General features: G+C 48.6%; 1 protein-coding gene and 1 long non-coding RNA gene across 12 annotated transcripts in view; one reads left to right on the top strand and one right to left on the bottom strand.

Moving 5' to 3' along the window:
* The window catches only part of ABCC11 (ATP binding cassette subfamily C member 11), a 72757-nt gene that overhangs the window by 27404 nt on the left and 21094 nt on the right, over positions 1–24259 (top strand). For 6 of the 11 annotated variants that reach the window (XM_070262922.1, XM_070262919.1, XM_070262924.1 and 3 more), the window contains 12 exons: positions 571–831; positions 2854–2925; positions 5073–5197; positions 7165–7237; positions 8883–9086; positions 10383–10692; positions 12241–12330; positions 13826–13929; positions 16771–16968; positions 18409–18635; positions 18760–18897; positions 20181–20367. In XM_070262922.1, coding sequence (XP_070119023.1) covers positions 571–831; positions 2854–2925; positions 5073–5197; positions 7165–7237; positions 8883–9086; positions 10383–10692; positions 12241–12330; positions 13826–13929; positions 16771–16968; positions 18409–18635; positions 18760–18897; positions 20181–20367 — 1989 coding nt within the window. Of the gene's footprint in view, positions 1–570; positions 832–2853; positions 2926–5072; positions 5198–7164; positions 7238–8882; positions 9087–10382; positions 10693–12240; positions 12331–13825; positions 13930–16770; positions 16969–18184; positions 18336–18408; positions 18636–18759; positions 18898–20180; positions 20368–24259 lie in introns of those variants that run through there. The other 5 variants (XM_070262921.1, XM_070262925.1, XM_070262926.1 and 2 more) reach the window with 5 other exon arrangements.
* LOC111772738 (uncharacterized) lies at positions 8569–14051 on the bottom strand. The gene is made up of 2 exons (XR_002806741.2): positions 13785–14051; positions 8569–10429 (listed from the first exon to the last, which is right to left on the bottom strand). It is a non-coding gene; the product is annotated as an uncharacterized lncRNA (long non-coding RNA).

Below are 24259 nucleotides of genomic sequence, written 5' to 3'. Positions count from 1 at the left end.
AATACGGTTTGATTCCTTGAGCTCAGACTTCTCACCCACCTTTTTTAATGCTTGAATTCTCACGTAGTTCAACTCTTGTCTTTTACACACATGGAGATAAAGATAGACACAGACAGAAGTGAGCTGTCCATGGTCACGTTTTGAAATACGTGACCCAAAACAACGCAGTGTGGTACATGGGCAGACCTTTTCACTTTTAATAGTTATAAGTGAAATCTAAGTAGAAAAGCTACACGTCAATACTATGAGTCAACAGCTGTTATCACTTAAGATGAGGCTAAGGTGGGTTAGGCTGTTAGCCAATGCAGAATAGAACTGAATAGAACTCATAGTGCAGGTAAGATGGAAATATGAAAGAGTGGCCTAGCCATCTGAAGTTTGGAAAACCTTGATTTAGAATTTTCACCAGCTGAAACTGGCCGCCTCCTAATTGGCGATGGTTCTTCAAACTTTTACTGTTTATTAAAAGTTCATAAACCAGACCAATGGGCAGGCCAGCAAACCGGGCACATGTTCCTGCTGGACTAAAGAACTGAGTTCCTGCTCCCCCCTTTCTTTTTGTCTGAACAGAAGTTTTTCCTCCAGGAGAGCCCTGTTTTATATGTCCAGGCATTGAAAGACCCCAGCAAACCATTGGTTTTGGAGGAGGCCACCCTGTCCTGGCAACAGACCTGCCCCAGGATTGTCCGTGGAGCCTTGGAGCTGGAGAGGAACAGACGTACTCCCAAGGGGACGATAGGAGCTCAGCCACCTCTAGGTGCCCTCAGGCCACAGGACAAAGGGGACAGCCCGGCCCCAGAGTTGTACAAGATAAACCTGGTGCTGTCAAAGGTAGCCTCATCCAGGCTATGTGGGCAGGATGGCCGCCAGACTTTTGGGGCCTGAAGCTAGGAGGTTGGCTGGGTACCCGGCCATTTCCTTGGCTAAAAACTGCCCCCTACAAATCTCCCTTTAAAATACAAATTTTTCATGGAGGGCAAATACAGAAAGTCTTTCATACTTTAGTGTGAATCACAGAAAGTCTTTCATACTTTAGTGCGAATCAATGGATCATCTAAAATTGTTTTGTAATAGCAAGACCCAGCACAGTATGCTCTGTGTGTGCTGATCTCTGGAGGGACCAAGGACGTGGGGAGGAGAAGGAGAAGGAGATTAAACTTTCATTTTGTGAAGTTGCTAGTATGTCCCGGGCACTATCCTACCTGTTTCAATTTGGTTATTCTGTGAAGTCACCTTATCTCCCTTGTTTTCTGACTAGAGTCTGCAGAAGCCAGCTCTCCTGCTCCGTCCGAGTCTCACTTCTGCACCTTTCTTCTCTATTATCTATGAAAACCTAGCGATAGATACTGACATCGAATAGTAATAGATATCAACATCTATATCTAATGATAGATAAAAGATACTAATATCTAATAGTAATCGACACTGATATCCAATAGTAATAGATGTTAATATCCATCATCTATTTACACTTTCTCCCTTGGCGTCCTGTGGCTTTAAGTTTCACCGCTGTGCTTTGTCTCTAGCTCTGAAGTCTCCTCTGGGCTCCTGACTCAGCTGTCTGTTTACTTATCTCCTCTTCAATGCCTACCAATCATTTCAAAGAAAAGACCGAAAAAGAACTCTTGATAGTCATCCTCTCCAACCCACTCCCCAAGTCTTCCCCACCTCAGCAGATGGCACCATCCTCCTTCCAGTGGTCCAGGACTTGATTCTTTCCTTCCCTCCCTCCAATCCAATCCATCAGCGAGGGCTGTCAGCTCTGCTTTAACATCTCTCCCAAACCCAGTCCCCTCTCGCCATAGTCCTCTCCACTGCCCTAGCCCCAGCCACCAGCATGCTTTCCCAGCTCCTCTAAGAGCCTCCTTACCAGCCTCTCTGTTTCCACTTTTGTCCTCTTACGATCCACTACCATGCAGTGGACAGAGAGATCTTTCTAAACTACAAACCACTTCAAGTCACTCTCGTGCTTAAACTCTTCAGTGACTTCCCACTGCACTTAGGGTACAGCCCAGGTTTCCCGAGCACCCTGCCCACCTCTCTGACCTTTCCTCCCATTCGTTCCTTCTACACCAGCTGTACCAGCCTTCTCATAGCTCTTTGGCAGCCAACCTTATTCCTGTCTCAGGACCTTGGCACCTGCTGTTCCCGCAGCCTGGAACCTCCAGATCTTCCTGTGTCTGGCTCCTTCTTGTCATTCAGCTCTCAGCAGCTATGACACCTGCTTTAAGTAGACTCCCCTGGCCAACCTGTCTAAAATTGCTTTAACCCCCAACTCTCTGTCATAGCAGCCAATTTCATTTTACTTATATCGCTTATCACCATCTGATTGTTTGTTTGCTTATTTGTTTCATGGTTTGTCTCCCCCGGCTAGAATGTAAGCTCATGAGAGCTCTTTTCTTCATTACTTTGTACATAAAAGAAACACAAATGACTATTTGATTGTTGAATGAATGAATAAGTGAATGAGCGCATGAGTGAATTCTGTGAGTCTGGCTTTATTATCCCCATTTTACAGATAAACTGAGGCACAGAGAGCCTAAGTGACTTGCCCAGGATCACAGAGTGGAATAGATGCTGATCTGGAATTGGGTTTCTTACCCTACAAAGCCACCTATCCATGAATTCCTCTCTGCCACTTCCATGCGACTTCCTTCCTTTGAGGTTGCCCCTTCCCACCTCTATAGACTGACCTCAGAGGTCCTCTTGAGCTTTGCTTATCTGAGGGGCCCTGGAGTGGATGTGGCTATTTTGTTTTCCATTCGTCATTTTGTGTTCAAACAATAGACCAGCCCTGAGCAAGTGGGAGGGTTGTGCTGTCCCAACGCCTGTCTGTCCTCCTTGGCTTTGCAGGGGACCATGTTAGGAATCTGTGGCAACAGTGGGAGTGGCAAGAGCAGCCTGTTGTCAGCCATCTTGGGGGAGGTAAGCGACTTGTGTCCCATGCATGTCCACCCACAGGCAGTCGAAGCTCGAGTTCCCCCAGTAAGTCACGCCATCACTATCTTCCTCAAGGGGGTCAGAGCCAATACGATTTTTGTCAATGGAAAATGCGTGAGCGTGCACTGAGTGGGAGGCGGGTCGTAACTGTTTCTCCTCTTCACCCTGAGAGGCCACCTGCAGATCCAGCCTCACCTCTTCTCTCTGCTTTCCCCACCCTGTATGTAATCAACCAGCTATCAGGGTGGTGATACAGGTGTCTCAAAAATGATAAAATCATTTCATGAAGCCGAACTCAGAGTGAGACATGTGTCCCTTGTGAGACAGCATCAGGAGTGACATGTGAAGGGAGAACGGAGGAGGAGGAAGGGAGAAGGGGGTGGACAGAGGTGGCCCTCTGGATGGGATGGGCCGTCTTACTGGTACCCCAGCAGTAGAATTCACATGCCTGTTGGGTTCCCCTGCCCTTGAGACCTGAACCCTCTAATTCCATCGCTGTGGATGTTTTTGAGGTCTGCTTAGTCCACAGCCATGCAGATGTATGGCTCAGCCCATGCCTTCTCCGGTTTCCAAAAAACCCCCTCCCATTCCCCCAAAACATTTAAGGTCACATTGCACACCTCTCAGCAAACAGTGCCCTACCAAGGCCACAACACCTGGTGTGCGATTATGGCCACCTCCCCACGGGGGCTTCTCACCAGCTCTTCCCTACTCAGCCCCAGCCTCACGCCATCCGGGGGCTTCTTTCTCTTCATTCTCCTTTCTTGCCTGTCATCCCTCATTCCCACATTGTTGGGAGAACTAGCAGGTCCTTCTTTTATTTAGCTCACCCTCAGCTCCTTCTCCCAAATGTACATACCAGACTCATCTGCTCCTTGGGATGTGATCATGGTGTCAGTAGACTTCTCCCCTCATACATCAGTCTGACAGCTCGTTTCTTTGTGCTCCACGTGTTGTGGGCTTTCCCCAACTTCTTTGCAACTGGGGAGAAGAAAGACTACTTTTTCTTCTTTTAAATAGTAAAAATAGTTTGAATAGTACTTACATGCCAGGCCCTGTGCGAAGAGAATCCCATTTTTTCTTTCAACCCTGAAAACAACCCTCTGAGGAAAGCGCAGTCATTATGGCCAGTTTACAGATGAGGAACTAAGGCTCACTGAGGTGATGTGCCCAAGGCCGTCCAGCAGATAAGGGCTGGAGCCAGGGCTGAAACTCAGGTCCACCCAATGGAGGAGCGTTGCTTTTCCTCGCAGCACCGTCTCCTGGTGACTGCCATTCAAGGCCACCTTTCTACGTGACCAGCCGTTTGTCAGTTTCCTCTTCAAATGAACTGTCACTTTGTTTCCAATAAAGGAAAACAAAAAGATGTCATTTTAAAGTTTTGTTCTTATTAAAGCTTGACTCCAGATCAGAAGTAAAAAGCACAGAATGAGAAAGTGAAAGGAGCACAGGATGAGAAGATCCTATGCTGAGATGACAGGGATGGGGGTTATGGCCTTTATTTTTTTTAAAGTGTGTTTCTAAACTTATACAGAAAAGCAGGAAGAACACTACATTAAAGGCCCGTACACTCACCACCTCGATCAACATTTGATACCATTTGCATATTTGCCACATCTATGCAGAAACGTATTTTGTAGAACTATTTTATGACAGAGATTATGACCCTTTTCCACTAAATACTTCATCGTGATGTCCAAAAAATAAGGACATTTTTCCATCTAACCACAATGGTGTTATCAAACCTTACAACATTACTAATAATTCTGTGATATCCTGGGATGGTCAGAGGTGGCCTGGAACTTTCCATCTCACCATGAAGAGCATGGAGGCACTGCTTGCTAGGGCATGGGCTGGGGAAAGAAGAGAAAAAGTACATGGTGTCTTCGTTGCAAACCGTGGTTTCAGCCGCAGCACCAACTGGCCTGCTTAGCCCCCACTGCTGCTGTGTTCTCAGGTCCTTCCTCATCTCCCGGGTGGGCCTGGCAGGACCAAGTTCAAAGTCCCATTGATACAGGAGAGCCCCCAGGGTCCCAGAGGGCAGTGGGGGCCTTGGGCGCTGTGGCTGCTGAGCCCTGGGGGGTCTGTCCCTGTCCCAGCCCGGTCCTGAGGTTGGCCTCACTCTGCTGCAGATGCACTTGCAGGAGGGCTTGGTGGGGGTGCATGGAAGCCTGGCCTACGTCCCCCAGCAGCCCTGGATGATCGGGGCCAGCATCAGGGAGAACATCCTCATGGGAGTCCAGTACGACAAGGCCCGGTAAGCTTCTGGGAGGGGCACAGAAGGACGTGGGTGTGTGTGGCTGGTTTGGGAGGGACCCCCCAGCTGCTAATAGTAAGTTGGCAACTGCTAACACTGGCCGTGTGCTCGCTTATATGCATCACCATTGTTCCTCCTCACTGCGAGAGAAAAATTACTGTCATACCCATTTTCCAGACGAGTCAGCTGAGGCCCCAAGAAGTTAAATGATTTGCCAAAAGTCACACAGCTGGGAGAATACGATAAAGCCAGGATATGAACCCAGTGACTTTCAGACACTTCACGCATAACTGTTATGCTATATAGCTCCAAATAACCCTCCCCTCCAAAAACGTTACTTTAAAACTTCGCTTGTATTAATTCCTGACCCCTCAGTCAAAAGGTGAAACAAATGGGGTGATGAGGTTGTGCCACGTAGAGGAAATGAGTTTGGATTCACGGCCTTGTGGGCCACCCACCTTCCATCTGTATCCCTCCTTGCCCTTCGTGCCTCTCCCTCCCGGGGTCCTGGGCTGACCTGCTTGAGACGTGCACTTGGAAATCCCCAGTGAGGTCTGTTCAGTGAGGGACCCGTGAAAACTTCCGTGAATGCTACAGCTGTCCTTCCAACGATGGTACACTCCGGTGTCCTTTGACTATTTGCTAGATTTTGCAATCTGCCCCTGGTAACAACACTGAGTGAAGAGATATGTAGGCATATACACTGGCCGTCTCCGGCTGGTTGTCCTCTGGGCTCATCATCAGCTCCAATCCCAATTCATGAGCACCCTGTGTGCCCGATCCCCAGCCCATCTGCTCTCTTCCCAGATTGCCCGATTCCATTTAAGGTCGTCACTGAACTGCGCACCCCAGCGAGCCTGACACCCCCTCCTCTGTCACCTACATCTAACTGGTCGCCAACCCTGGACAACTCTCTTCAATATCTCTCGTAGTTTGTTCTTTTTCTCCATCTCCCTGCCAGTTCTGGTCTGTGATCTTTTGCTTGAACTGTTCCCACTGCCCCTGCCCTTGGTTTCCTGCCTCCAGTCTTCTCCTGCTCTGTTCCACCCTGTGTTCCACCTCCAGGCAGCCGTCCTAACCCACAGCTCTCATTTTGTCATGGCTCTGCTTTCAGACTGATATGACTCACAGGGCAGTTTTGAAATATCTGCCAAAAATAAAAAGGCACCAGTTCTTTGAGTCAGCAAGCCCACTGCTAAGTATTTAATGCATAGATAATTTCACCCATGAACACAAAGACCCATAGACAAGAATGTTCACACTGCATTGTTCACAGTAGCAAAAGACTAGAAACAACCTTGGGGCCGGCCCCGTGGCATAGTGATGAAGTTTGTGTGCTCTGCTTGGGTGGCTTGTGAGTGGCCCGGGTTTCTCAGGTTCAGGCCCTGGGCATGGACCTAGTACCATTCATCAAGCCATGCTGTGGAGGCATCTCACATAAAATAGAGGAGGAGTGACACAGTTAGCTCAGTGACAGTCTTCCTCAAGCAAAAAAAAAAAAAAAAAAAAAAAGACTAGAAACAACCCAAATGTCCATCAAAGGGGGCACTGGTTAAATAATTTTGGTGCAGCCATATAATGGAATACTATGGTGCCATTGAAACAATATAGGGCTAATTATGCAGCACACAGACATATATGACTAGATTATTTCTGGACAAATACATAAGAAACTGTAATGGTGGCTGCTTCCAAGGAAAGCAACTGAGGGTCAAAGATGGGAAGGAGACTTGCTTTTCACTGTCTCTTCTTTTTGTTCTGTTCAAATATTCACTAAGTGTGTGTATCTGATTAAAAGAAATGGAAGGAGGAAGGCAATGAGGAAAGCCTCCTGTGATTTACCGTTAGATGCAGGATTGAGTCCAAATTTCTTAGCATGGGGTGCAAGACCTCTCCCTTCCAAACTGGGCAAGGCAGGAGGTCCCGCAGCCCGGCCACCTGTCCCTTCAGCTCTCTGTCCATCACAGGTACCTCCAAGTGCTCCACTGCTGCTCCCTGAACCGGGACCTGGAAATTCTGCCCTTTGGAGACATGACGGAGGTGAGTGGGAGGCGAGCCTCCCCAAGCTCTCTGGTGACGGGGCCTTTGTAACGGTCTTCTGGAGTCTTCGGGCTGCCTCCCTAGGTAAGTACTGAGCTGGCCCTGCAGCTCCTGCCTCAGAGCCTCCCTCACCGAAGGAGGGAAGTTGGGGCTCACCTCACAGTGGGAGCTGGCAAAGAGGCTACCTTACCCCCAAGGATGGGGTGCTGACCTCAAACTCCTCCTCCGGGAGCAGGAGCAGATACCCTGTGAGGACAAGAAACCTCCCATCCAGCCCAACCCCTCACCCCCCGTCCCTCTCTGGGCAGCACTTCCTTTGCCGGTGGAAGCATCAGCCAGAGCCCCACAGCAGCGACTGGATTTCTGACTGTTGCACTTTCCTGGTGATTCACTGTCTTTCACATGAGCAGCCTCCTTTAATCCCATGAGATCCCTGTAAGATAAATGCAGTGTTCTTGTCTTGATTTTACTATCTAGTAACAGCTCAGTCTGCTGCGCGCTAACTATGTGCAAAGTTCTGTTCTAGTAGCTTGAATGCACTGTCTTAGGTGAGCATCAGAGAGCCCTGGGAGGTCGTACTTAATGTCCTTCTTCTAAAGTGGGACTATAAACCCTCGAGGGCAGAGAGCCTGGTTGTCTTGTTGACAGTTGCCTCTTCAGTAGGAAAAACAGGTCTGGTCTGTACAATGCGTCAAGAAGAGCACTGGCCTCATCAGGTTGTTTGAGGTTCGGACGAGTGGAGACACACACAGGGCTTTGAGTAGTGCCCAGCACAGAGCAAGTGTTCGCTTGTCATTAGAAGAGCACAGAAGGCGTTTCCTAAGTGTTTGCTGAGTGAGTGACTGAACGGGGAACCGGGCCCTGGCCGGGCCAAGCAGCTCATCCAAGGCACACATTGGCACGTTGGTGAACTGGAGGCACAGCGGTGATAAGAGGTCACCCAGCTGCTCTTTCAACCCTGCTTCTTGTCAACAGAGACCTCAAGAGTTCTTGGCAGAGCGGGAGCCGGGACTTACACCCCGGCTCCCTCATCCTCAGAGCCTGACTGAGGGGTGGGCCAGCCGGCAGTGGCCTGGAGCGCAGTCTGCAAGGGCCCCAAACATGCTGCCCAGTAATGAGTGCCTCTGACTGGGTGTTCCTCCAGACAGAGGTGCCGTGCAAGGCGGCCCCTCCCATGATGGCAGCATAGAGTCCTGGCCTGTGTTCTGCTGAGTAGCTGTGTGTGGGGCCGTGGCCTTCGACCACACCCCTGACCCAGGCTGGTGGTCCTGCAAGTTGACAGTTGCAGTCAATGGAGATAGAAAGCCCAAAAAATAGGGAAGAAGGTGCTGTTTCTTGGGAACGAATGATTTATTTTATTATCTAAGTTGTCGAAAGTTTAATATGTCACCTAAGAAGTTGGCAGATTAGAAAAATTCTGTCTAATGATGAATTATAAAATTTTAATTAACTGAAAATTGGTTTGTCCATCCCCTACTAAGCAGATTTTGGAAACTATTTTTCAAATGCCAGGGGTGCCAAATCCTTAGGCGTCCAGCAGTGTGCACTAAGGGGCTCCATCTGTCACATGCGCCCGCTGGCTGGTTAGGGCACACCTGGCTGTGCTCACCCTTGAGACATGCTGCCTTTCGCTGCCTGTCCGCAGATTGGGGAGCGGGGCCTCAACCTCTCCGGGGGACAGAAGCAGAGGATCAGCCTGGCCCGTGCTGTCTACGCCGATCGCGATGTCTACCTGCTGGATGACCCCATGTCAGCCTTGGATAACCACGTGGCGAAGCACGTCTTTGAAGAGTGCATTCAGAAGATGCTCAGGGGAAAGTCTGTGGTCCTGGTGACCCACCAAATGCAGGTGACCCCCCTGCCAGGGCCCTGGCTATGCCTGACGGATCCTGGAGACCCTCGAGGCTGTGCTCTTTCAGGGTGATTCAGTGACAACCACACAGCAGCTGCCCCTTCATCTCAGACTTGACCCCCAAATTGGGGAGTGTTGTAGAGAACTTGGATTTCCTTTGCTTTCCACGTGGAGAGGATAGGCTGGTAAAAGATTTCTGTGGCTGGCAAAAATGAAACCAAATTTTAACATTTCCTTTTATCTTCAAAATTTTACGATCAGGCCCCTGCTTTTGAAGAAAAAAAAGAAAGAAGAAAATCCCTCAGGGAAGAATTGCCCGTGTCTTACCTTCTTCCCTGGTGTGGTGGCTGTGCCTGTCACCACCTCTCACACATTTTTTTTCCTGGATATTTGCAGGCTTGGTTTTGGCCTCAAGACGTTGCTATTATTTCTCCCTCTTTTTCTGTTTCTTTTTGCCTCCTTATTTTGGCCTTACCATTTTTTTCGTACAAAATATTTAAGACATAGAAATGGTTGAGAAGATAATCTGATGAAAACCCCCGTATCTCCTGCCCAGAGCCATAACCACACAGGATCCCGTCTCAGGTTGCATTCTGTTCTTCCCTCTTGCTCTCCTCATTTTCTTGTCCAGCATTCCCTGCCTGCCTTCATCCTTTGATAACACACATGGGAATCTCTGGCCATGACAAAGTGTCCTTTTGCATATTTTAAAACTTTTATGTAATTGATATTTTACTCTCTGTGTCCTTCAGTAATTTGCTTTGTTCACTCGACATTGTATTTCTGAGAACTTCTTTGTTGATACGTGTAACTCTAACCCTGACTGGTATGGTACCCCCATATCTGAAGATACCAGAATTTATTTCTCTAGGATGGACATTTAGGGTTTTTTTTTTTTTACCATTTTTCACTTTTACAAAAAATTCTCCAGTGTGCATCCTTCTACATGTGTCTTCTTGCACTTGTTCAAGAGCTTTTTCAGGGTGAAATTTTAGGAGTTGAATTGTTGGTTCATAATTCTTCAAAATCTTTAATTTTGCTAGATACTGTCAAATTGTTTTCCAAGTAGTTGTACCAATCTACACCCCCCTCCTCCATCCGCCCCCATTTTGTGAAAATTCTCTTCACCTCCATCGTCGCCGACACTTGGGGTTGCCCAATGTTTAAACTTTTCTAACCGGGTGGTATCAATAATATTTGAACATGATTTAAATTTGCATTTTCCTTTTGAAGAGTTAGGTTGAACATCTTTTCGTATGCTTACTGAAGACTTTATTTCTTCTTACTGTTCAGTATTTAGAGTTTTGTGACGAGATCATTTTGCTAGAAGATGGGAAAATCTGTGAAAAAGGAATTCACAGTGAGTTAATACAGAAAAAGGGGCGATATGCCCAACTCATCCAGAAGATGCCCAGGGAAGCCACACAGGTGATTTCTACCCAACCCCACCCGCATTCCCCACAGGGAGGAGCACTCCCTGCATCTGGGGTGTGTGCTTCCTCCCAGGACGTGCTACAGGACCCAGCAAGGAGGGCACAAGAGCCTCAGGTGGAAGGTCAGGCCCGGACCACCTTTCAGGAAGAGCCTCTCCCGGACGATGCTGGTAATGGTGCTGGGTCAGGGCGAGAACATTGCATGCCTGCCTGTGTCCGCCAGAGGTCCTGGCCCTTCCTTCTGGACCCAGACCAGGCCATGGCCCTCAGTGTCTGGGATCCTAGACATCACCATAAGGGTTACAGATCCAAGTAGTGGAAGAGCATGGGGTGTGGACTGTGCTAGTGAGGAGGCCTGAAGGATCCAGGAAGCATGTCACGGAGGGCACAGCTGAGGGTGTGCAGAGGCAGAGGCAGGAGGGGGAGTAAGTATCTTTGGCCTGGAGTGGCATAAATTTAAAGGTTTGCAAGACATTTTGATATTCATTTTTACATGTTTGTTGAGAACAAATTTTGAAAACAAAGTCATTAGAAATGAGAAATGAATTGGGCCCCAGCCTGGATATAGAGGCGCTCGTGGTCCTGTTGCTTTTTGAGACAGGGCAGCAGAACAGAAACGTCTTTATTTTTGAAATAAGACAAGTTCTGGGTTTGAATTCCAATGCTGCTGCTTCAAAGCTATGTGACCTTGGCCAAGCAATTTAACTTCTCTGAACCCTCACTGGCAAAAGTGAAGGCAATGGTGCTTACTCTGCAGTGTCATAGTGGACATCCGATGAGCTCAGGTGTGGGGAAGCCCCACCAGAGTGCCTGGCACTTTGTGGGCTCCTGTCACCAATAGCATCTTCAGCTGTGAAAGTCAGAAACCGGTTTGGTCAGAAAAATAATTGGAGGAAAGTGTGTCGATCACAGAATGAAAGGAAAAGTTGAAGAAGCAGGCCTCAGCAACTCTGGGGGCTAAGTAACAGGAACAGGTACAGAATCTTTGAAGAAAACCTACTCCACACGTTTTCCATCCTAGTGTAATTTCCCTCAAGATTCAAATATAGGAAGACAGACCTCTTCCCCAGGAAAAATTGGGGTGTTGTTATTATAAGGGAGAGTGTCAGGCAGAAACAACATGTTGACATGCTGCTTCCTGTTGTCGTCATTGTCATCGGCAGCATCTCCTAGTATCTCCAGGTACTGGTCTCCTTGCCCTGCCCCAGGCCAAGAGTCGGCCTGAGCTGGCATCACAGTTGTTTTTGAGGAGTTGTCTCAGAAGCATATTGTGCAAAGCATCTTAGCAACCATCTACTATAGGCCTGCCGATTGTCAGATGAGGAAACAGAGAGGTTAAGTGATTTGCCTGAGGTTACACAGTATTGTGATCACAATTCTGGAACAAGTTTCTGGTCCCAGGTCATTGCTTTCTTCATTCTCTCCTGCTGACTCTCTCAACTCATCAAGATCTTGAGAACCCCAAGCCATCCAGGATTTATTGAATGGCTGTTGGACCCCTTTTCCAGACTCTGGACTCCAGGTCAAAGATTTGTCTTCAGCAGAGTCTTCCATGGGAAATCGGCTAATTAGAGTCAGACTTAGGTGGGGCACTGCAGCTGGAAGGTGAGGAAATGGAAAAGGGTAGAAGCCGGGGCAGAGGGCTTTGCAAGGACCCCGGAAGGAGATGCAGGAGATTGGGAGGTGTACCATTTCCTTCTTCTCTTACCCTGAACCAGTGCTGGAAAATCAGCTCACAAAGAAGGAGAAGATGGAAGAAGGGTCCCTGAGATGGAGTGTCTACCACCACTACATCCAGGCAGCTGGAGGTACAGTCTGTCAGCTGCCTCATGCCAGGCCTGGGGCTCTCTCTCAGGCCAGCCCTGTCCCTGGAGCCGGGACAGACTGGAACGTGTGAGGTCATGTGAGGTCGAGAGACACAAGGGAGTCATGCCATTCCTGGGTTTAACTTCCACGCCCCAGTCCTACCTGACTTGATTATAGTAACTCTGCCACCCTACTCAACGCTGGAAGTTGTGTTTCCATGCGTAGTTGAGTTAAAATGTACCTGCAATTTGTTTAATTAAGTATGGTAAGACATGCAGACATGGAAATTCTTGTCACGAAGGGAGAAGTTTACCCTCACAGATCCCTGGGGGCAGCAGACGTGCTACACCATGCAGGGCACGTGGGGAAGCAGCAGCCGGTCAGAGCTGGAGGCACAAGAAGGGAGAGCATGGCCAAGAGCCATTATTGGGGTGTTTATGGGAAGGAGTGGGAGAGGCAGGGTAGGTACACTGAGTAAACTTAGGATTCAAGGATTTGGATAATTTCAGGGGCTCTGGGCTGTAAGCATCGTCTGGTTGTCTGGTGCCTGGCCCTAGGGTGGGTTAGGGCAGGGAGAATGTTGGCTTGGTGTGTGAGAGTTTGATAAACGAGATGGTTGGGAGTGTTGGCTGTGGATGGTTTGGTTTGCATATCAAAGGTGTGCTCACAGGGAGTTGTTTGCTGGCTCTAGGAATTAGCTGGCCCTGGGAAGGGCAGTCTCTCCAGGATGAAGGCCCCAATATTAGAGCATCAAGAATACAAAAAATAAGGGCCAGCCCTGTGGCCGAGTGGTTAAGTTCATGCGCTCCACTTCCACGGCCAGGGTTTCACAGGTTCAGATCCTGGGCGTGGACATGGCACTGCTCACCAGGCCATGCTGAGGCGGCGTCCCACATGCCACAACTAGAAGGACCCACAACTAAAAATGTACAACTATGTACATTGAAGAGATTTTTGTGAGTGCTTTTGACTCCATGCCAACATCTTACACAACTAGAAGGACCCACAACTAAAAATGTACAACTATGTACATTGAAGAGATTTTTGTGAGTGCTTTTGACTCCATGCCAACATCTTACTCTTCCTTCACTTTGGAGCCTGCCCTGGGTCAGGTGTGTCTTCTCTCTGCCTGCCGGTGGGGGAGAGGAGGCAGGGAGAGGAGGGCTCCCCTTCCACCATGGCATCCCTGTAGAGTATAGTGTCATCTTCAGAGTGGCCCCACAAGGCTGGTCTGACTGTCACCATGTCCTAGATGAGGAAGTGGAATGTCATGGACATTTGGTACCTTGCCCAGGGTCACATAGCTTGCAAGTAATAGAGGCAGGATTCCAACCCAAGGCTTTCTAACCTTGGACCCCAGCTTTTTCCAGTCCTCCAAGGTGTCCCAGGTGGATGGGGGTCAGGGAGATCCAAGGGCTGGGGTGGACCAGCAACTCTGTCAGCAGTTGCCTTGTACCTGCTTATGTCACCTGTGTGACTCCTCCCTCTCCCTCTCAGGTTACTTGGTCTCTGTCATGGTTTTCCTTCTCATGTTGGTGTTCATCTTCCTCACGACATTCAACATGTGGTGGCTGAACCATTGGTTGGAGCAGGGCTCAGGGGTGAGTGCCATGGCAGGTGTGGGGTACGGGGCCTCTTCCTCCCTGAGGCCCCATAAGGGCCAGAGCAAGGGCTAGGGACCTCCAATGACAAGCCCAGAACCTGCTGTTGCCGAGCGGACAAATGGAGCTCTAGAGAGAACCTCTGGGAGCCAGAATTCTGGGCTCCCTCCTGGCTCTGGCCTCCTGTGTTCACAGAATGAGCAGTCACCTATGCAGTCTTGTTGGGATGAAACCAAGAGGTTTCTGTCCCCAAACAGCTCCCAAGAATGCTTTACAGTGCACCTTAGTGACTTCTTCCTTTGGCAACAGTTTTGCCTTCTTGCTCTGCTTTATTTAAAATTGGTCTCTGCACTCCTTGTTGGGGGCTGGGAGGCCACACCAAAGATGGACATGACTGCCTTCAGTTAAAGCGGGGAAAACAGACTTGAGTCAGTCACTACCCACAGCAGGGGAAAGAGCTGGGCCCCATTCTGATTTGGGCAAAGGCAATCTGAGCATTTTAAAGGGAGAATGGGGGAGGGAGGGCAGGGCTCAGGGGAGTCAGGAAGTGCAGACTGCAAGGGTTGGTGAGTGGTGGGGTGGGGCACCCATGTTTGCGAGCTGGCAGTCACCCAAGTTAGGAGTCTGTCTTCCCACGGAGGCTGGAAGGCAGAGGCCCTGTCCTTCCTGATGATCACATTTCAAACAGTGGCTCTCAGGTCCTGGAGAGAGATGCTTCTGGGTTGCAAGAGATACAGATTCACCACTGTGAGCCTTTTCCAGTAGGCTCTCTGAGGGAGGCAGGTGGGGGGCATGCCATCAGGTGGTGGCTAGAGGCAAGAGCAGATCTTCCTGGCAGCATTTGAGCTTCCTCAGGTAGCATTTTAATGGGGTGCAGGGGGTCTGGGGTCATCCCAGGGACAGGCCTTAAGCCACCAGGAGAATACATGCTAGAGTCTGCTCGAGTCTCTTAGTGCCGGCATTTGGAGGGCGTTGTTCTGCATCGAGAGCTCTGCAGCTCTCAGCCATTATGTGCCTGGTTAATTCATTCATCTTCCCATGTTCTGAGCATCACCATCCCCATTTTAATTATGAGGAAACTGTGCCGAGAAAGAATAAAGAAGCTGCCCTGGGACATGAGGGTGCCAGGACTGGAGCTTGGTCCTCTGAATCCAAGCCATGTCTTTCCAATGCTTCACTTGGCTAACTTTTGAGTCACGTGTCAGGCAGGGTTTGGTCAGGAACACAGAAGCCACTTGAAGTCTTCAGAGCTTCCAAGGATTTAACATAGGAATTCGAGGCCACACAAACATTGGAGGGGCTGGAGGAGAGAGGGGACACGGGCTCCAGTGATCTCAGCAGCAGGCAGCACTGAAGTGGCAGGTTCTCAGAAGGATGCCTAGAAGCCACTGGCCAAACTCCACATCCCACGCACCTGCCACAGTCGTCACCAGCATGTGAGGGCTTCTCCTCCCATGAGTGGGTTTCCTTGTCTGAATCTAACCTGAGACCATGCTGGCAAGGAGTCTGGGAAACTGAGCTCCCAAGCTCTCCCCAGCATCACAGTGAAGGATGTAGAAGGGGCGGGGACGATGCCGGATGATAATCAAGCCCCAATTCCTAACACCATAGAGTGAAGGATGTTATGAAACTGTTTTTTACCCTGACAGAAGAAAGGAGGCTGCTGAGTAGAACAATCAGGGTGAAGTGGGTGATGGGGTGGAGGAAAGAGCCAGAGTCAGGGAGACAGGCCAGTTAGCCAGCTGTTGTCGTGGTTCAGAGGACAGACCATGGGGCCGAATCCAGCGCAGGGCAGCGGGGAGGGAGAGGAAGGGAGAGCAAAAGAGCCCAGCAGCAAGGCTTTAACATATAGTTTCACCTTGTCCCAGCAGCTGAGTCTTACGTGGCTTCAGGGAGAAGGATTTTTCTCCCTGCTGAATTTCACCCTGGACTCAGGTGGTCTGACTCCCTCAAAAGAAAACTCACTGGTTTGCTCTATTCGCACACAATGTTTCTGATATCCAAGGTGCATGTTTTCCCCCATTAACCAATTCTCCATCTCTGTGGACATACGCTCAGTATACTACAATTCAACTCAGTTCTGTCACCAAGTACCTGGAGTTAGCACAGACCCCACAGGTTAAGGGCTCGGTCCCACAAGACAGCCCCATTTCAGATGCCCATCATAAGTCTGGACTTCCTGTACTTTTAACGGACCAACTATAAATCAGGGATTCCCATGACCCCCTCCTTGGGTTTGATAATTTGTTAGATGGCTCATAGAACTCAGGGAAACACATTTTTTGGTTAATATAAGGGATATAATAGAGAAGCAGCCAGATGAAGAGGTTCACAGAATGAGTTCCAGAAGGGTCCAGGTGCAGGAGCATCTGTCCCTGTGGAGTTGGGGTGCACCAGCTTCTTGGTGCATGGATGTAGTCAGCAACCTGGAAGCTCTCTGAACCCTGTGCTTGGCAGCTTCCTCTTGTAGGCATGATTGATTATGAACTCAATCCGCAGCCCTTCTCCCCTCCCCGGAGGATGGGAGGTGGGGCTGAAAAGTCCCTAGCTTCTCCTCATAGCTTGGTCTTTTTGGAGACCAGCCTCTATCCTGAATGGTAGGGCCCCTGGCCACCCGTCATCTCATTAGCTACAGAAGGACACTCCTATTGCTCCAGAGACTCCAAGGGTCTAGAAGCTCGGTGTCAGGAACCAGAGTCAAGTCAAATATTAGAACAAAAGATGCTCCTAGCACCCCTATCACTTAGGCAATTACAAGGGTTTTAGGAGCTCTGTGCCAGAACTGGGGACAAAGACCACATATATTTCTCATCATATAACACCCCTTGTTCTTTCTTGAAGGCCAATAGCAGCCAAGAGAGCAACAGGACCCCTGCAGACCCAGGTGACATCCTGGAGAACCCTCAGCTGCCCTTTTACCAACTGGTGTACGGCCTCAGCACCCTGGCTGTAATCTGCGTTGGGATTGGTTGCTCGAAGGCTTTCACCAAGGTCACAAGAAAGGCATCCACAGCCCTGCACAACCAGCTTTTCCACAAGGTACGGGCCCGGACACTGCGTGTGGCCACAGGGGAAACCCTGACTTTGCCCCATTTTTTTTAGTGTTTATTTTTTGAGCAGATTTTGGTTTAAGAAAAATTGAGTGGAAAGTACGAAGAGAGTTCTCATATTCCCCTTACCACTCCTGCAGTTTCTCCTATTATGAACCTCTTGCATTAGTGTGGGACATTTGTTACAACTGATGAGCCAATATTTATACAATAGTGTTACTATTAACTAAAGGCCATAGTTTACATTAACTGTTAAAGTCCATAGTTTATGTTAACCGTTCACTCTTTGTGTTGTATATTCTATGGGTTTTGACAAATGTATACTGACATGTATCCATCATTAAATATCATACAGAATAGCTTTGCTGCCCTAAGGCCATGCTGAGGCGGCGTCCCACATGCCACAACTAGAAGGACCCACAACTAAAATATACAACTATGTACTGGGGGGATTTGGGGAGAAAAAGCAGAGAGGAAAAAACAAGAAGATTGGTAACAGTTGATAGCTCAGGTGCCAATCTTTAAAAAAAATAAAATGCCGTCTGTAAAGAGCGTGGCTGTGCTGGGGGTTGGGGAAGCCTTGGGAGGCCTGGTCCTGTCCCGGTTTTGCCATTAACTACTTGGGCGGCCTTGAGCAGATCGCTAAGCCGCTTTGCCTTCCTGGGCCTCAGTTTCCTCATCTGTAAAATGAGGATGCCAACCTCGATGGTTTTGTTAGGGCCCTTCTAGTGTGAAACGTCCTTCGATCTCCAGAGGGTCTCACGTCCACTGCTTTCAGAGGTCCAGTCAGGACACCACCTTTGGGAAGGGCAGTCGTGTTTCCAGTCACCCAAGTCGCCGAGTCATATGCAACCACAGTGGAACTGCTGCTGCCAATTTTTTGTGATTCTGAGTGAAAATGGTCTTATCTCTAGAAAATAATAAGAGGTGATATTAATGGGATGCTTGTCAGGGGCAGGCACTGCTGTAAGCACTTTCATTGTATTGTTTGTTTCTTCCCCCCTTCCCCCTTCCCTCTCTCTCCCTCTCTTAAATAATAGCTAGAGATATAATTCACCTGACCATAAAATTCACCCTTTTAAATTGGCCAACTGAGAGGTTTTTAGCATATTTGCAGAGTTGTGCAATCCTTACCACAACTCTATGAAGCATCATTATCATCCCCGTTTTGCAAATAAGAACATTGAGACTCAGAGGGGTTAAGTAACATGCCCAAGGTAACACAGCAGGAAGTGAAGGAGTCCATAGCACGGCAACTCAGGCAGATTGCCTCTGGAGCCCATGCCTTCAACCTGCTCCACCTTCTCTCCCCTGGACACTGCTTATCTGCATCCTGCACCTCTTCAGAGCCTAAGGGTAACTGACATCTTCAAGTCCCAAGCAAGGCCTGCAGCTACTCTCATGATCTGGGTCGCTTTTGTTCCTGCAGGTTTCCCGCTATCCCATGAGTTTCTTTGACACGACCCCAAGAGGCCGACTCCTAAACTGCTTTGTTGGGGATTTGGATATGCTGGACCAATTCTTTCCTTCTGTTGCTGAACACTTCCTGCTTCTGATTTTGCTGATAATCTCCACCCTGCTGATTGTCAGTGTGCTGTCTCCATACGTCCTGCTGTTAGGAGCCATAATAGCCATCTTTGGCTTCGTTTATTGTATGTGAGTGGGTTCTTTTTGCTTGTGAATGGGGTTTGTGACTTGAGGGGAGAGGCTAGGACCAACTTAGGATTGGGTGGTCCCTAAGGCGGATGGCCCAGGTCACTCACTCTCATTCTCGATGCAGGATGTTCAAGAGGGCCATCACTGTGTTCAAGAGACTGGAGACCTACAGCCGCTCCCCTTTATTATCCCACATTCTCACCTCTCTGCATGGCCTGAGCTCCATCCATGTCTATGGAAAAACTGAAGACTTCATCAACGAGTGAGTCCTTCTGCTGCCATGTCAGGATGATAGGGATGGTTGGGGAGAGGAAAAGCAGGAAAGTAGGAAATAGAGTATCTGGGAATAGTGTCATCTTCAGAAGAATCAGAGAGAGCACTGTTTTATCCTGTTTATTGTTCTGAGCCTCCAGAACCTCATCTATAAGATGATGCTTATAAGAATAAAAAATGTAAGTGATGTGGAAAATGTTTGTAAACCTTAGAGACCCGTGGATATTGCATATATATATTAGTACAATGAATAGTAAGAAGTATTACTTGTGTCAGCACTTCTTGCATTGCTTTTCTTTTGCTTCCAAACAGGTATCTAATTTTGATAAAATAATAAGGAGTAATAGCTTTCTGAATAACAGAATTTCCTTCACTATTCATAGATTTGCCTTGTAAATGTTTGTTGAAACAAATAAGAAAAATCCTATGATTGTTGCTGAGGCTGAATTGTGTAATATAAACTTATCTCCCTGTAAAGATGAATCCAACATGGTCAGCACTGAACTGTATACAGGAAGCTCACAGTGGGGTGGAAGACAGGCGGCACAGACACCTTTTTGTAATGATACAGGGTTGGAGGTGACAGGCAGCACCGGAGAGTAGCAGATAAAATGCCATATGAGTTCAGAGGGGAAAGAGATGCCTTGCAGCTCAGGGTATCAGGGAAGGCTTTCGGGAGGAGGAGGCATCTGAGCTGGCCTCGGAGCCTGGTAAGGTTTGAGCAAGGAAGGTGGTGTGTGTTCAGTTAACTGGAATATGGGAAGAACCAGGGCACCAGCTCTCCAGTGGCGTTGGAGAGCACCCAAGGACTGTGTGGACACCAGGACTGAGGGATCCTGGAGCATGCCTTCCTTGAGTCAACACTGAGAGCCTATTAGGTGCCTGGAGCCCACTGGGGATACAGCAGTATGCAGGACAGATACAGCTCCACTCTGAGGTGGATGGGGACCAGGAAGGGATCACTTCCTTCTCTCACTCACAAGTCCTGGCATTTCTTCACTCTCATTGGCCCAGTTAGGTAACTTACCCATCTCTGAATCCATCGACAGGGCCAGGGGAAGATGCCCTGATGGGCCTGCATCGGTCAGAGTCTTCTCCTAGATCTGGGTAGGGTCAACTCCACGGCTGAGAAAGGGGTAGGGAGGAACCCCCCAAAGAGAAGTCAGCTTCTGTTGGTGGGAGCTGGATGTTGGGGGAAGCAACAGTGTCCACCCTTGGGAAACCCTGGGCTAGACAAGCACAAGTGGTGTTCAGGTGTTCTTTCTTTCTCAGGTTTAAAAGGCTGACTGATACGCACAACAACTACCTGCTGATGTTTCTGTCTTCCATCCGATGGGCGGCATTGAGGCTGGAGCTCATTACCAACCTGATGACCCTGGCTGTGGCCTTGTTTGTGGCCTTTGGCATTTCCTCTGCCCCCTATTCCTCTAAAGCCATGGCTCTCAGCCTCGTCCTGCAGGTGAGGCAGGCACTCTTGGACAGCTGGGGCTCGGCCTGTGGCCTGTGGGCAGACTCAGGGGATCCGTGGGTCTTTACTCCCTGGCTTTTTGGCTGTTTGTGATCTTATGAACAGTGTGTTTGGCCTCCTGAATCTGCTGCTTTGCTCTGTTTCCGTGTCACCTCTGAACCTGAGGTCTGTCTTTAAAGGTGTTTAGTGGAATCATAGAATCTTGGGATTGAAGAGGAGCCTGCAGGCAACAGAGTCCCACCATCTTATTGTGCAGATGGGGAAACAAGCCCAGAGAGGGGAGGGAGTTGTCTGAACAGACAGTGTTAGAAGCAGAGCCAGAGCAAGAACACTGGCCCCTCGGCTTCCTGGCTGGTGTCTTCACTTCACTGTTCATAGCCTGACTCTCTTGTTGCACTTCTGAGTTGTCTGGGGAGGGTGTTCAAAGGTGGTGTTCCAGGCCCTCCCCTGGAGCAGGGCTTCTCAGACTTGAAAGTGCCTAAGACTTGAAACAGAGCACTTGTTCCCAGCCTCGCAGGCTTACTCAGCCTGGGCCCCTCTGGGCCCGTGGGAGGGCCACACGCCAGAGCACAGCCATAGGGTCCAGTGTCAGGTCCTAGTCAGGCAGGAGCTTGGAACCTAATCTTAAAAACCTGTTCTCTAGGGGACTGTGATGTAGCAGTCTGTGTACCTCATGGCCTGGGTTCCTCTACACCTGGCATGCTGGGGGCATGGAGAGAGAGTGGCTGGTCAACGTCTCTGTCCAGAGAGTCCTGTGCAGGGGCCATCTGTGAAGGCCTGTGAGGCCAGAGGCTGGCTCAGCAGCCGCCTCAGGGAACCCCGGCTGCTCAGTTCCAGGGCACCCCCTAGGGGTGTTTGTTAACTGTCCAGCTGTGGCTGTGTGGCTCTCTCTAACCTGCCTTAGATCTCATGTGCCCCAGTGCTGAGGTGTTCTCTGGGTGTGCAGGGGCTCCAGCTTGCTCCTTGTTCAGCCCTGCAGCACACACACATTTGCACATACGTACAGTCCTGTGCTTATAGATCCATGCCAGTGTGTGCAGAAACTTCCACTGGCGCACAGGCCGTGCAGACAGCTGGCAGAGCTCACGCTGGCAGCAGCTGACCAGTGTGGGAACAGTGGGATTCACTGGGAGCTCGTGCTGGGCCGGCACTGTGCTGGGCACTGGCGGGGCTTTCTTCCCTTGAATGCTTGCTGCGCTCCGCGAGGTCCCACAAAGTGCTTGAGAACGTGTGGTGTGGGCGTGCAGCTTCACAGCAGGCTCTGCCCGCTGTCAGCCGTGGGGCTTTGGGGAGGTCTGTGGCCCTTCTCGTGTCTGGGATTCCTCATCTGTAAAAGTGAGATAATGAAGGTTCCAAAATCACGGACTTGTGAGGAATGTGTGTAAACGTGAGGGTTAGTACACATTAAACCCCTGGAGTAGTGCTTGGCCTGAGATAAAGGCTGGATCACTGTGAGCTCTTGTGGTTTCTGGCTTACAGATAGGAAACCAAAGCTTTGGAGTTAAGTAACTGCTCACATTCCCACAGCGAGGACGAGACAGCTTTGTCCACAGGGACCACACTCACTCTGTCTCTTTGTCCCTCTCTCTGACGCGCACCATCCATGGACACACACACACATGAATGAGCACATGCTCACGTGCACCAGGGCAGAGTTGTTCCGAGCCTTCCAGAACTCTGGGGAGAGATGCCAAACTGGTGTCTCAGGGGACTTGAAGTCACTCAGGCTGGAAATCTGCCTGGTTGTTGCAGCACATGGGCTGGGCAGGCAAAGTGTGGGTCAAGGTCGTCCAGAGCTGGTGCAGGCAGAGGCTCATCTCTCCCAGGGTGCACTGTGGACCACAGGCACCCGTTCAAAGGTCTCCCCAGCTTGTTCCCCACAAGGAAACTCATGAGAAGCTCCGCCCCGAGGCCTGACTTTGCTTCAAAATGGCCCTGGGTCCGTTCTTTATTCTCAACATCTGCTGCCCTCTTCTCATCTCTGTTTTGGGTAATAACCTCCCAGCCTCCCCATCTGCCCCCCAAGCCCTGAACCCCTTCCAATCCACCTTATGCACTCTCACCAGAGTGAATTTTGCTTTTCATTTAAAAAATTATTTTATTAAGGTCACATTGGTTTATAACATTGTGTAAATTTCAGGTGTACACTATTATATTTCAGCTTCTATATGGACTACATCTTGTTTGCCACCAATAGTCTAGTTTTTATCTGTCACCATACATATGTGCCCCTTTACCCCTTTTGCCTGCCCTCCACCCCCTTCCCCCCTGGTAACCACTAATCTGTTCTACTTATCTATGTATTTATTTGTTTATCTTCCACATATGAGTGAAGTTATATGGTAATTGTCTTTCTCCCTTTGACTTATGTCACTTAGCATACTACCTTCAAGGTCCATCCATGTTGTCGCAAATGGCACGATTTTGTCTTTTTTATGGCCAAGTAGTATTCCAATAAATATATATACCTCATCTTCTTTATCTATTCATCTGTCGATGGGCACCTAGGTTGCTTCCAAGTCTTGGCTATTGTGAATAATGCTGCAATGAACATAGGGCGCATGTATGTTTTTGAATTAGTGTTTTCATGTTGTTTGAATAAATACCCAGAAGTGGAGTAGCTGGATCATATGGTATTTCTTTTTAATTTTTTGAGAAATCTCCATACTGTTTTCCACAGCGGCTGCCCCAGTTGGCATTCACACCAGCAGTGTGTAAGCGTTCCCTTTTCTCCACATCCTCTCCAACACGTTATTTCTTGTCTTTTTAGTAAGAGCCATTCTCATTGGTGTGAGGTGATATCTCACTGTAGTTTTGATTTTCATTTCCCTAGCAATTACTGATGTTGATATCTTCTCATGTGTCTGTTGGCCATCTGTATATCTTCTTTGAAGAAAAGTCTGTTCATTACCTCTGCCCAATTTTGGATCAGGTTGTTTGTTTTTTTGTTCTTGAGTTGTATGGGTTCTTTATATATTTTGGAAATTAACCCCCGTTTGGATATATGATTTGCAAATATGTTCTCCCAGTTGGTGGGTTGTCTTTTCGTTTTGCTGATGGTTTCCCTTGCCATGAAAAAGCTTGTTAGTTTGATGTAGTTCCATTTGTTTACTTTTTCTTTTGTTTTCCTTGCCTGAGGAGAAATGATATTCAAAAGGATGCTGCTAAGACCGATGTCAAAAAGTGTACTGCTTATGTTTTCTTCTAGGAGTTTCAGGGTTTCATGTCTTACATTCAAGTCTTTAATCCATTTTGAGTTGCTTTCTGCGCATGGTGTAAGATAATGGTCTACTTTCATTCTTTTGCATGTGGCTGTCCAGTTTTCCCAACACCGTCTATTGGAGAGACTTTCCTTTCTCCATTGTATGGTCCTGGCTCCTTTGCTGAAAATTAGCTGTCTGTAGATGTGTGGTTTTATTTCTGGGCCCTCAATTCTGTTCCGTTGATCTGTGTGTCTGTTTTTCTGCCAGTGCCATGTTTTCTGGTTACTATAGCTTTGTAGTATATTTTGAAATCAGGGAGTGTGATATCTCCAGCTTTGTTCTTTTTTCCCGGGATTGCTTTGGCTATTCGGGGTCTTTTGTTGTTCCATGTAAATTTTAGGATTCTTTGTTCTATGTCCATGGAAAATGTTGGTGGGATTCTGATTGGGATTGCATCGAATCTATAGATTGATATAGGTAATATGGCTATTTTAACTATGTTAATTCTTCCAATCCATGTGGAATACCTTTCTGTTTCTTTACGTCTTCTTCAATTCTTTCAACAATGTCTTACAGTTTTCAGTGTCCAGGTCTTTCACCTCCTTGGTTAAATTTACTTCTCGGTGTTCTATACTGTTTGTTTTGATTGTAAATGGGTTTATATTCTTGATTTCTCTTTC

This window comes from Equus caballus, chromosome 3 (genome assembly GCF_041296265.1).
Source record: "Equus caballus isolate H_3958 breed thoroughbred chromosome 3, TB-T2T, whole genome shotgun sequence".
NCBI lineage: Eukaryota > Metazoa > Chordata > Mammalia > Perissodactyla > Equidae > Equus > Equus caballus.
This window is presented reverse-complemented; position numbering and strand designations above follow the sequence as displayed.